The sequence below is a fragment of the Oreochromis aureus genome, linkage group 12 (genome assembly GCF_013358895.1).
Source record: "Oreochromis aureus strain Israel breed Guangdong linkage group 12, ZZ_aureus, whole genome shotgun sequence".
Lineage (NCBI taxonomy): Eukaryota > Metazoa > Chordata > Actinopteri > Cichliformes > Cichlidae > Oreochromis > Oreochromis aureus.
This window is the reverse complement of record NC_052953.1, coordinates 27335003-27346935: the sequence shown is the minus strand read 5'-3', so window position 1 is coordinate 27346935 and position 11933 is coordinate 27335003. Positions and strand designations below refer to the sequence as shown.

Here is an 11933-nt window from a genome sequence, read left to right as displayed (position 1 = left end):
TTGCATTTGTAAGGTCAGGGGGTGGGTGGTGGCTTCCTCTGTGACGTCTGATCACATTAAACAAGATGTATCATAGCTGGGCACGAAGTCTATGAGGATAACACTTTTAATGATCAATAACATTTCAGCCACATCAGCAAAAAAGAAAAGAAGCACAGTGACATTGCGCTTCATTCATATGTCAAGGAGATATTTGTCAGGGTGGGCTATGTATAAAATTAGGTTGGTGTCAGCTGAATATAAACTATGGCTATTTATAAAAACGAGGCTGTTACTGAGACAATGTTCTCGACACGTCCAAAATAAAGACGCCAGGCCCCGCTGGTAACACGGGGAAAGCTGTTAAAAAGTGCGTCTCCAGGGGCCCACCGCGATTGAAGAGAAAAATAAACTGACGGGAAATGTTGAATAGGGTTAAAGAAGCCTGGAAGTCACAGTGGGGTCGAGTTACACACACACTCTTTCACACAAACACACGAAGGAAAGGAGAAAAAAAACAGGTTGGGTCCCGGGAACTTTTTAATACCCATCTCCGCCCCCGTTTGAAGCGTCAGAGCACCAGCTCTCCTGGGGCTCTCCAACGCAGAGCCAGTCCACATGCTCCTCCAAACTTTACGCACGGATGTACTCCCGTGGAAGTATTCAGCACTGGATTTTGAAGTGTTTCAGCTGAGCCGCGTTGTTCTAAATCTACTAGAAGCAGTGCCAGAGTCATTTGGGCGGCTTCGAAATCAAAACTTTTTAAAACTTTGTGATACTTTTTTAAATATATGACTTGCCTTATTCCAAAAGACAGATGCAGTAAATTTGGAAAATGGCCGGTGCCTTATTAAAGTGCTTAGTCTTGGCGCTCTCAGTGAGCGCGCACAGACTTTTGGCAGACCCCCGCGTTGAGACGGGTGATGAATCCGATGACAGCGCCTCTACCCTGGCCTTTGTGTTCGATGTTACCGGCTCCATGTACGACGATCTGAAACAGGTGATAGAGGGCGCCTCACGGATCCTGGAGAAGACGCTCAGCCGGAGGACCAGACCCATTAAAAACTTTGTCCTGGTCCCCTTCCACGACCCAGGTACTTTTTCACCTATAACACAAGTTTGTTCTTTAACTAAGGAGCCATAACTTAAGAAACTTTTTTTCGTGAAAGTGGAAGTATGGAATGCGTATGTGTTCGTTGATTCATGAATATGATTATAATTTATTGGAGCATCTGACTTCAAAAGAAAATATTTTCTTGCATTACTACAAAGAGAGCGTGGTATTTTTATAGTTTCCGCGCCTTGCACTGATTTGCTATTTATATCTGCCATTTACACACTTTTACTTGCAACGCATCTCAGAACGTGTGCTGCTGCATAGCGGCTTCAGTGGAAGCCCACTTGTAGAGAGAAGTGAAACTGATGCAAGACGTCAAGCAGGGGGAGATATGTGAGCTCCCAGTGGGTCTTGGGGACAGGTAAGGCTCTTCATCCCACCCCCCAGCATCTCCCTTTCTATACGGGAAAGCTGCAGCTTGAAAATAAGAGTGCTCCAATGGGGGGAGGGTGTTTGTGCGCTGATGGGAAGCATATGCTGTCTGCTTGTGTGTAATTACCCCAATCGCCACCCCACACTCACCCCACCCCACTCCTGTCTCTCCTCCCTCTTCTGCCTCGCAGCCCCCCCACTGGCCAGCCGGGGGGGGGAGTTGTGGGGGTTGCCTACCCTAACGCCACACATTTTGTCTGTGTTTAATGCGCCTCTGCCCTTTGGGACCATGTAAACTTCCAAGATCCCAGAGAAGCCCTCTGTGGCTGACGAAGAGGCGTGACAGTGCCGTCGGTGTTTCCTCTCAGGCACCCGTGAGAGGTCGACAAGCACTTGAAAGCAGCTGGAGAAAACGCCGCGAATGAATTAGAAATGTCATGGCCCTGACACATGTCTGCAAACTCTGTATCATTAGTCTCACAAAGATACTTCAAAATTATATTTGACAGTTGGAATAAGGAGCAATGACACACCAAAATCATGAGGTATACAAGACTGGATGAGGGTCTTTTTCTGTAATAACTGTGATGAAGTGCTCGTGTTTATGGAGGGCAGCAACACAATGCATTCCCTCTGCACTGGTTAATGTTTACTGTTCTGTAGTTTGGCCCCAGAAGACATCCAAATAAGTGTCAGGCCCTGACAGGCTTTTATCCATCATGTTTAGGTCTGGAAAATGATTATTCCGTCATCGTGCAAACTGTCGCCAGATTTTTAGTGATTTGTGTAAAACAAAATGTTACGCTGTAATTTTGTCAGCACGGCCTCTCTTGTGCCCTGTGATGTGTGATTGATATTCATGTGGTGCACAAAGGCTGTGGGGCATCATTCTGGCCTTGATAAAATGTGCTTTGGCTTAATAGGGTTTTTGATGCTGTATGCTTTTCCGCTGCTCATAAGGGCAAAGCTGCTAAGAGGAAACAAACAAACGCTCTCCCTTCTAAAAATTCCAGACCATAGGCGTTTTGTGGTTGCGATGATTATCCTGTTCTGTATAGGCATACACTCGTCAGAAATCAGAACAGAACCGGCTGACTGGGTTTGATTTTCTTCACAGAAAGGGATTTTTTTTTGATGTATATTTTTAATCTGACAGATATCGGCCCCGTGTCCATCACCACCGACCCAAAGAAGTTCCAGCAGGATCTGCAAGAGCTGTTTGTCCAGGTTCGGACACAGATTGCATGAATTAATCATTCTGTACGAATGAACACTTTAGATTATGGTGAACAGTATGTGGATTGCCAGCCCCTAAAACTGTAATTATGATAAGTAGCACATCTGTAGAAGGTTAAGAACCCCAGATTGTACTGAATTGAACAGTTATTCAAATGTTTACTCATATAAAGCACATCGTTTATGGGACTGGTTCTTTCTTCTTTCAAAAGTAAATTATTGCTGCTTTCATGGGTAGTGATTTAAACGTATTTAAGCAACATTTGATGTGTCTCTCCCAAAAATGGATGTGTTCAACAACACGATATCTGAATGAACATTTAAAAAATATAAATATATGATTTTTTTCTGGGGTTTTTAAGCAAATATGATTCTATCACACAGGGTGGAGGCGACTGCCCTGAAATGAGTATCGGAGCCATAAAGAAAGCATTGGAGGTTTCCCTGCCTGGATCCTTTATCTATGTGTTTACTGATGCCAGGGCCAAAGACTACCGCCTGAAGAGAGATGTTCTGCAACTGGTGCAACTCCGTCAATCACAGGTACAAGGCAGGAAATTTAAACAATCCTCTTATACATCAGGACAAAACTGATACATACTAAATCATTCCAATGTGTGCTCTTTATTTAATGTCAAACATCCAATAGATGCAGGCTCCTCTTTGATCAAATCTATGGTATGCAAACTGATTAAAAGAAAATAACAACATGCCCACAAGCATCTCATTTGTATTCACTGGTGCTGAATACTCCCATAATGATCAAGATGCCATTTAACTGATGTTATCTGGAACACTGTTGAGCCTACAAGCACGAGCCCCAGCCCACACTGTCTTTAGAGTCTCCGCATTTATTGCACGCTGTCACAAAAGGGATACAACAGCAATGCTGTAAATAAAACCCATCTGCATTCCAAAGAAGTTCCCGGGATCAGCTGAGTGCAGGAAAGTTGCTCCGTCTCAGCCCCTACATGATGCATGACAGTGAGCATTTGGAGCAAAGTGAAAGCGACTCAGCAGAAAGCAAACACTCAACAAATGTAATCCTCTTAACTCCTCTGTCCTCTTCGTTCCCAGGTAGTATTTGTGTTGACCGGGGACTGTGGAGACCGCTCTCAGCCTGGTTACAGGGCGTACGAGGAGATCGCCGCCACCTCCTCTGGGCAAATCTTTCACTTGGATAAGCAGCAGGTCAACGAGGTGAGAGCAAGACAGAGTAAACGTGCGCTCTGACGACTGGCCACCGAACCCCCATTAAGCCCTCACACATAATGAATTAGCCCCTAAATTGGAACTCTCTAGTGTATTTGAATATGAAAGGGGTGATATTTTCTAATAACAGAGGAGAGCAGGAGCAGAACAACATCAACTCCCATCTGACCCACCGATAATAGATGATAATGAGGAATTCATTTAGCGTAATCAAATGATTCCAGTGCTGATATTAAACTTCCTGGTCATACGATACGGGCTGGTGGTTCCTTTATATCGGAAGCAGCATGTAACAGGAGCCGAGTCTCAGAAGCCAAAGACAGCGGGGCTCACTTCCCAAGCAGACGTAAAAGAAGCCAGAGTTTCCTCTGGAAGAGACACTGGTATCCTACATGTCAACACAGGAGATGGCTGGGCAGCGCTGAGCTGGAGCCAACAGCTCTGCACACTGGTGGCCCACTGAACCTCTGAACTCAGATGTGTTTGTGTGGGTCTTTGTGTGTGTATGGGGGGGGGTCTGTTTCCTGTCAAGTCATGCTTGCATATAGCTAGACATACAGTGTGTGTGTGTGTGTGTGTGTGTGTGTGTGTGTGTGTGTGTGTGTGTCAGCTCGTTTCATTATCACTCCATAATCCTACCAGCTGTTTAAGGAGTGCTTAAAAGTCATTTTAGTGTTGTCGTATTAAGGGAACAGGGGACCAAATGCAGTCTAGACCTTATACCTCAACACCAGATGGCTTTGTGCTAATGTAGCCCTATTATTTTGAACATAGTCTTTGTGTACATTGTCATATAAACATGCTTTTTTTTTCCTTCTTGGATTTACGCTGAGTGTCTGTCAGTCGCTTCTCTTTTTTTAACCTGTATGATTTTTTTAGCTCCTGGGTGGCATGCTTTTACCAAATTAATGCAAATCCTTTAATCCCTTAAAAATCCTCAGAAGTAGTACAAATCTAACCAAAATATTCGCCATTAATAGCAGTTTAATAATGTGCAGCCAAATGAAATATACAATGTCTTTTTGTGGTCTCCAGGGGGGCCAGCGGAGAGAAAACAGACTGCTTATTTTACTCTCTAATCCCCGGATGTGATCTTTCATGGTTTCCCTTCTTCCAACACAGCTGCCCAGTGGAATTGGCTCCAGGTCCTCGCACAACAGCTTATTGTCAGCTCTGTGTAACGCGCTCTTTACGCGCTTTAAATTTTGATTGGTTATGATCAGTGAGTGAAAATGGTGACACGGAGCACAGGCAATGAGAACCGCTGTCTTTAAAGTGTTGAACATTTAAAAATATCTGCGTTCTTCCAGTTGATGCTGCCCTAAAGTGCTGAAGAACAATGAGGAATGTGATGTTTTATCTTCCAGATACTGGGTGATGTGATGTGATGCACACATGGATAACTCGAGCACCTTGATGAGTTGTTTATAAGATTAGCCTCGGGGTCTTTTCTGATTATGGGTGCTGCAGCCAGTTAAGGGAAATGGCAATGGTAATGGTTGCCAGGCATAAAATCTAGGTAACTTTTACCCACAGTCCGGCTAAACAAAAGCACTGCTTATCGTGTAGCTGAGCCTCTCTATGTGGAAACTCCCACAAGGAGCAGGGGATTTGTCTGGGTCTCGTTTACTTTAATAACCTTGATTTGGAGCGGGCCATCTTCATGCAAATATCCGGTAAATGCTGTGTTTATACCAGCGTAAAGACAGCGCTGACCTCTAGTCCGCTGGGAGGTCTGGAGGCAAGCTGTTCTACCTAACAGCGGCGTGGTCATGCATTTTCTTCTTCAGGTAATGTACCTGAATCGGTGTGGGGAATACGCCATCACCCCAGCTTTAGGAAACACTTCTTCTCTGGCCCATCTGTCATGCTTCTATGAATAGCAGCAGGGGGTCTTTCCTGTTACAGCCCTGTAAGCCTGTTCATCTGAGACACGCTGGATGAGGTTTCACGGGGACTTAAGGTCCTTTGCATTCCCAGTGGTAGAGCCAGGGAGAGGCTACGGCGCTCGGCATGCTCTTCTAGACCCCGCAGGCCAGCCCAGACAGTGAGCCGACACCACCTCTGGGCTCTTCTTCTCTTTCATCTGAGGTCCGAGGGCAGAGAAATGCCCACTCCTCTTTGCTCTACCGCATAAGACACAGACATAGATGTAGGTCACTTCTAAGCAGTTTCCTGCTCTGACTGTGATGACTGCACATGTGGCAGACATTACAGCTGTTTCCAGTTGTAAAATGGCAAGAGGAACCAGCTGCTGTCAGGACCTTGCAGACCCGATAGAGGAGAAGTCGAGGGCTGATAATTAAATTATCAAAGGCTTTCCCTGTTTCATTTTTACGTCTGTGTCGTAAAACGTGTTGGTGTTGGCCTCATCTCTGAAGGGCCTGCCGAGGAAATGTTTTCATTTGGCTTCATTACAGGCACAGTTAAACTGTGATGCCTCTCAATACGAGGTGAAAACAAATATTAGACAGCAGCTGCTTGTTAAGCGTTTGGAAGATGGACGACATTTAGTTTGCTGTGACCGCTGAAATAGGACTCTGTGAAAAGTCAGTGGGCTTTTGCTGTGCTTCTGTTTTGATTTGAGAGAAAACAAAAGAGAAACTGTATTTTTAATCAGTACCTCACTGATGATTACACCCAGAGGGTCAAGCACCTGTCAAAGCTGAAATCCTGTAACATCACAGATTCCTGTGGAGAGCTGCTGAGGGAAATTAAAGTCTAAGTAATGACTGTTTTTACCATTATGTACAATCAGCTTGCTCAACCTTTCTGTAATCTTTGCTCAAAGTGGTGGAATGACTAAGAAGAGAGTCACAGTCTGACCTCATCAGACTTCTTCAGCTTAAACCTTTCAGCAGAAAAGTGTGAAATGGCCTCTGACCATGAATGATCTTTCCCATTTTTGTCAGGCTGATTCAGTTTAATGCTTAAGTTTAATTCAAAACCACGGCGGTTCCCACAACCCGATCCACCGCTTCCGCTTTGCTTTCTGAGGAACAAGCTTTATGATTAATAAAACCTGCGCCGCTGCAGCGGTACTGCTGCCTGACAGGCTTCCACTGTGAGAGACACTTTTTCTGGGAATCCGTGCTTGAGAGTGCAGAAAACTGTATGTTATCAGTTTGACAGCTGAGCTGCTTCACTTTTCCTTTGTTTAGGCAAAATCCGTCTCAGGAATAGTTTTGTGATGAAAGAATAGTCCGAAAGACGAAGAACAGGGAAAGGCAAGGGCTTGGTGGGGGCTTTCGGAGTTAAGGCCAGTGCGTCCTTCCTGTCCCTCTCCTGCCTTTTGAAGTTTGCCTCTCTGACAGTTTGATTAATGCACTCAGGAATATCTTGCTTGGTTGTGCTCCTGCAAATGCTGTGTTTTGCCTTCTGCCAGGTTTTAAAGTGGGTAGAGGAAACAGTTCAGGCCATGAAGGTCCACCTTCTGTCCTCCAATCATGACAGTGCCCAGGAAAACAACTGGGAAGTACCCTTTGACCCGAGCCTCAGAGAGGTCACGGTGTCACTCAGTGGACCAGCACCAGAAATCCAGCTCAGCGATCCTTTGGGTAGAAAACTCATTCCTGCTTTTTCTATTTATTCTTATCTACTCCTAGCATTATCAGTGCTTTTAAAGAAAGTCATGTTTTTCTTTGAAATAACGTCTGTTTTTGTCTCCTTTTCCAAGGTCGGGTAGTTGGTGTAGAGCAGGGCCTTAAAGAACTCTTGAATATTCCCAACTCAGCTCGTGTCATAAACCTCAAGTTTCCTAGACCCGGGGCCTGGAAACTGAAGGTATTTATTTTGGTGAATAAATCGCAAATGTGTTTTGTCTGACTTTTTTATGATGCTGAGTTTACTTCACACGTTTCGCTCTAAAGATAAGCTGTAGTGGGCGTCACACTCTGAGGGTTACAGGAGTCAGCAGTCTCGACTTCCGTGCAGGCTTCTCCAGCGTACCTGTTACAGAGTTCAACCACACGAGAGAGAGGCCGATAAAAGGTGTCTGGCATGTGTCTGTTAGCTCTTTGCCTTTGATTTGACCGAGACCATGTGCGGAAAATTACCTCATGCTGATCTTCCTTTGTCCTTCAGGACTCCCATCCCATGTTTTACTGAAATGCACTGGCCTGAAGCCTCCAGGTCATCTGAGCCATGTGGAGCTCGTGTCAGGCTCAGGCCGCTCCTTGCGAACGATCCCTGTACCGCTGCCCTCTGACCTTGGAAAACAAGGCCTGTGGAGTCTCCCAGAATTCCGCACCCCTTCCCAGAGCTTCTTCATCAAGGTAACGGGCAAAGACGAAGAGGGCTACCGCTTCCAGAGGCTGTCCAGCGTCTCCTACACCAACATCGTTCCAGGCAAGACATCCCTCTTCACCAAAGCCACACTGCAGTGTCTCCCATACCTCATCAATCTCTTTATAGCCTTTAACCTTTGTTTCCTCCCTTGTGCAGATCCTCCAGCTGTGAGCATGCCTACTGTAGTGAAGGGCGTTTATATGCAGCCAGCTGTGATTGGCTGCTCTGTAAAGAGTGACATTCCCTACAGACTAAGATTCACCAGAAGTGGAATTACACTGGGAGAGGAGAGGTTCTTTCAGTGAGTCTCTTCTCTATTTGCTCAGCACTCCATAACATTTGGCTCGCCTTCCTTCCGATTCCCTCAGATCCCCGAAGCTTCGCGCGCCTATTACCTCATTTAAAAGCATTAATTAAGTCACTCCCTACTCTTACTAGTGGGCATGCCTGTAAAGCATTAGTGCTCCCTCACTCTTGCATTTTATTGGTTCATCCGTCAACAAGTGGATATATACACAGTTGATTTTATAAACATCACATACTCAATTTAACAAAGCAACTATTTCTTCTTGGTGTTGACGCTCTGGCTTGAATTACTTTCATGAAGTGCAGCTGACTTTTGATGAAAATTATTTCCAGTGCGTGGATGTGCCAAAGAGCCACTGGGTGTGACATAAAAAAAGAGGTAAATGTGCTGGCCAATAAACCAAACGTGTCTTTGCTTCAGGTATTCTGCCGTTGCATCATGGGAAATTCCAAAGGCATCAGCCGAGGACGAAGGCCCGTATGAGTGTATGGCGCAGAGCAGCGCAGGGCAGGGGTGGGCTGTAACACAGTTAACTGTTAGAGGTATGTCATACAACAACAATGCAAGCGCACACTCCCCTTCAGTTGGACGTGGGTGCGTTCCAGCCATTTAGATACAAAGCTCTGCTTTATCTTTTAGACATAAACCAGGTAAAAAGCATGTCTGCACAAATATTTGTTTTAAACATTGTCTGCACTCACTAAAACAGATCCTCCTCCGGTCTTGAAGCCCCCGGTGAATGTGACATCTTCTGTGGGAGGCGTGGCTGTGCTGTCCTGTCAGGTGGAGGGAAACATGCGCCACAATTTGACCTGGCACCGAGGGGGCCATGCTATCCGGGCACGGGCAGGGAGGGTGAAGCTGCTGCCCAATTCTTTCCTGCAGATCAGCGAGGTGCGGGCTCAGGATGCCGGGGAGTACCGCTGCGTGGCAACCAACGCCTACGGAGACAGCAGAATCGCCGTGTGGCTCCACGTCCCAGGTATGATAGCCCAATACCCGGCGGCTCATCTGCTTAAACATTTAACGCGGCGGGGCTTAACGGATCCTCGCGGGCCCCCGTCATCTGTTTTCCATTATTGCCTCGACCTCCTTGCAATCAGATTAAGCCACTTCCTTTTCTCATCAGCAAAGACTTATGCGTGTTGAAAAGTGTGGCTTGTACTGAGGGAATGCACTCAGATATTTGCAATGATTTCAACAAACAGGCAAATAAATATGTCTTCAAGAATATCCTGTAGTTATGAAGTCAGACATGGAGTGTTTTTGTAATTGCTTTGCAGCCCACAGCATCAAGTTTGCTCTTGTTAAGCTTGTGATAGCTATAAATGACATCATGCAGCCTGTGACAAGGCCCTGAGTCATCGTCTGCTTTTTATTTTTTTTTTAATTTTTTGCCTTCCTTTGATTTCAACTGCAGAGGCTCCTTCTGTGGTAGTGCACCCGCAGTCCCTGGCTTTCTCCCGAGGCGATGAGATCCGCCTGGTCTGCTCGGCGTCCGGCTCCCCCCCTCCCCGGCTCTTCTGGAGCCAAGGCAACGTGTTCCTAACTAATCGGCCGAGGTAAGAGGGGAACTCTCAGCCCACTCGGCACCTCTGGCACAAAAGACTCAGAGAGTCATTACGTTCCACTTGACCTACATGAGCCATCGCCACATCTTGTTTGCATCGCTTTGGAAATTTACATCTATTCATGTCGAAACTTTTTTTTTTTCCAAACCACAAGTATTTTATATGTCAGCAGTGAAATATACATTTGCACACACACGAATTTCTCCTGTGACACCAAACAGCAGCATAAAGATTCAGAGAGATGGATCTCTGTTTTACATCTGCGCTTGTAATCAACAAAAAGTATCAACAAACATGAATCCTGTCCACTGTACGCTACAGGTTCAGTCTGAACCAGCATGGAGTTCTAACCATTAAAGGGGCCCTCCCAGAGGATGCTGGGAACTACACATGTCTGGCAAGCAACGAGGCTGGGACTGCCTCTCAGTCTGTGTCACTTAGTTATGCGGGTAAGTCAACACATCCCGACAGATGTCTGGTTGAGGATGCCAGCGCCAAGATATATTGTTGCTGGAATTAGCCTTTCGTCATTCGGAGTTGTTAAAGTTTCTGTTCTGAATAATTGCTTCTCTTCTGACTTCATTTTTAACTTCCAGTGACACGACGCATTTTTGCCCGTGTTGACTGTTTTTAAGGCGCATTTCTTTTAATGATATTCAGCAGGATAGAGTCGAGCATACAGCAAGCGAGCGTGGCCACATACAGCTCTGTCTCACACGACGTGATGTTTCTCTCCTTGTTTGGTGAGCGCTGACAGTTGTGGGCCTGAAGTTTCACTCACGGCTGTCAGTTAGTGCTTGACAGAAACCGTAACACTGATGGATTATGGCAGCATTTTCCTGGGGCTTGCTGGTATTATACGCACTTGTCTCTGAATGTCATTTTTAACAACACTGATCTGTCAAATCAGTGAAAACCTTATAACACAGTAGATCATCTCATCCTTTCAGCTCAGCTGCCTGGGTCTAAAGTATAAGCATCATTTTTACATTCACATCAGGGTTTTTCTGATGGCCTTGCTGGTATAAACAAACAGCACATTACTGTTTACATACAGTCCTGCTGCATGAAAGGCCGGTGCATTGCTATAAACTAAAAACAGGGGGGCCTAACATAAGGCCCGGGGGGCAGAATTGGCCCAACAAATCCGGCCCACCAGACATCTTTAGAAGGAGGGCATAAATTTTGGACTTTAAGCTGTATTTCCATAAATATCACAGCTTGTCCTACTGATAGACCTCCCTGACAGCCATTCATACTAAACCAAAGTAATGCAGTAATAGATAAACAATTAAGCAGTTAATTACAATTAAACCATTAAATAAACAAATGAATAAAGTAGAAAATTTTCTGTGACTTAACAAAAATACCCCACTTTAAAACCACAGGACAATCTGGGCCACAAACTATCAGTACTTCTGTAACTGTACACATTTATTTGTTACAGTTTAAGTCCAAAAAGTCGTGCTGACAAATTTCTTTATTTTACTATAGCAGCATTTCTTTATCACGTGGAAAAACTGAGACGCACTGTTGAAATTGCACTTTTTTTTCTTACATTGAGATATCGCAGGGATTAAATGTGCAGTTAAACTCCTTTGCACTGATAGAAAGGGGATTTTCACTGGTCTGGCCCGTTTAAAATCAAAGTCCCGAGGCCTATGATGTAAAATGAGTTTGACATCCCTGGAATAAAAAGTACATCCCACTGATTTTTTTCTTCTGCAGAGGCACCAAGAATAACAGTGGTACAGCAGGTTGTGCTGGTGACTGCTGGTGGTGATGCAACTCTCGAGTGTCAGGCCACAGGCTTTCCATCCCCTCTTGTCCACTGGTTCAAAGGTGAGTTAAC

General features: G+C 45.3%; 1 protein-coding gene across 1 annotated transcript in view; it reads left to right on the top strand.

The window, feature by feature from the left end:
• Positions 1-658: 658 nt before the first annotated feature.
• The window catches only part of hmcn2 (hemicentin 2), a 44740-nt gene continuing 33465 nt past the window's right edge, over positions 659-11933 (top strand). The window contains exons 1-14 of the mRNA XM_039620284.1: positions 659-1073; positions 2625-2695; positions 3089-3247; positions 3782-3904; positions 7302-7473; positions 7593-7699; positions 7786-7906; positions 8000-8263; positions 8360-8504; positions 8931-9052; positions 9220-9492; positions 9931-10072; positions 10403-10530; positions 11810-11923. Coding sequence (XP_039476218.1) covers positions 815-1073; positions 2625-2695; positions 3089-3247; positions 3782-3904; positions 7302-7473; positions 7593-7699; positions 7786-7906; positions 8000-8263; positions 8360-8504; positions 8931-9052; positions 9220-9492; positions 9931-10072; positions 10403-10530; positions 11810-11923 — 2200 coding nt within the window. The 5' untranslated portion in view covers positions 659-814. The remainder of the gene's footprint in view (positions 1074-2624; positions 2696-3088; positions 3248-3781; positions 3905-7301; positions 7474-7592; positions 7700-7785; positions 7907-7999; positions 8264-8359; positions 8505-8930; positions 9053-9219; positions 9493-9930; positions 10073-10402; positions 10531-11809; positions 11924-11933) is intronic.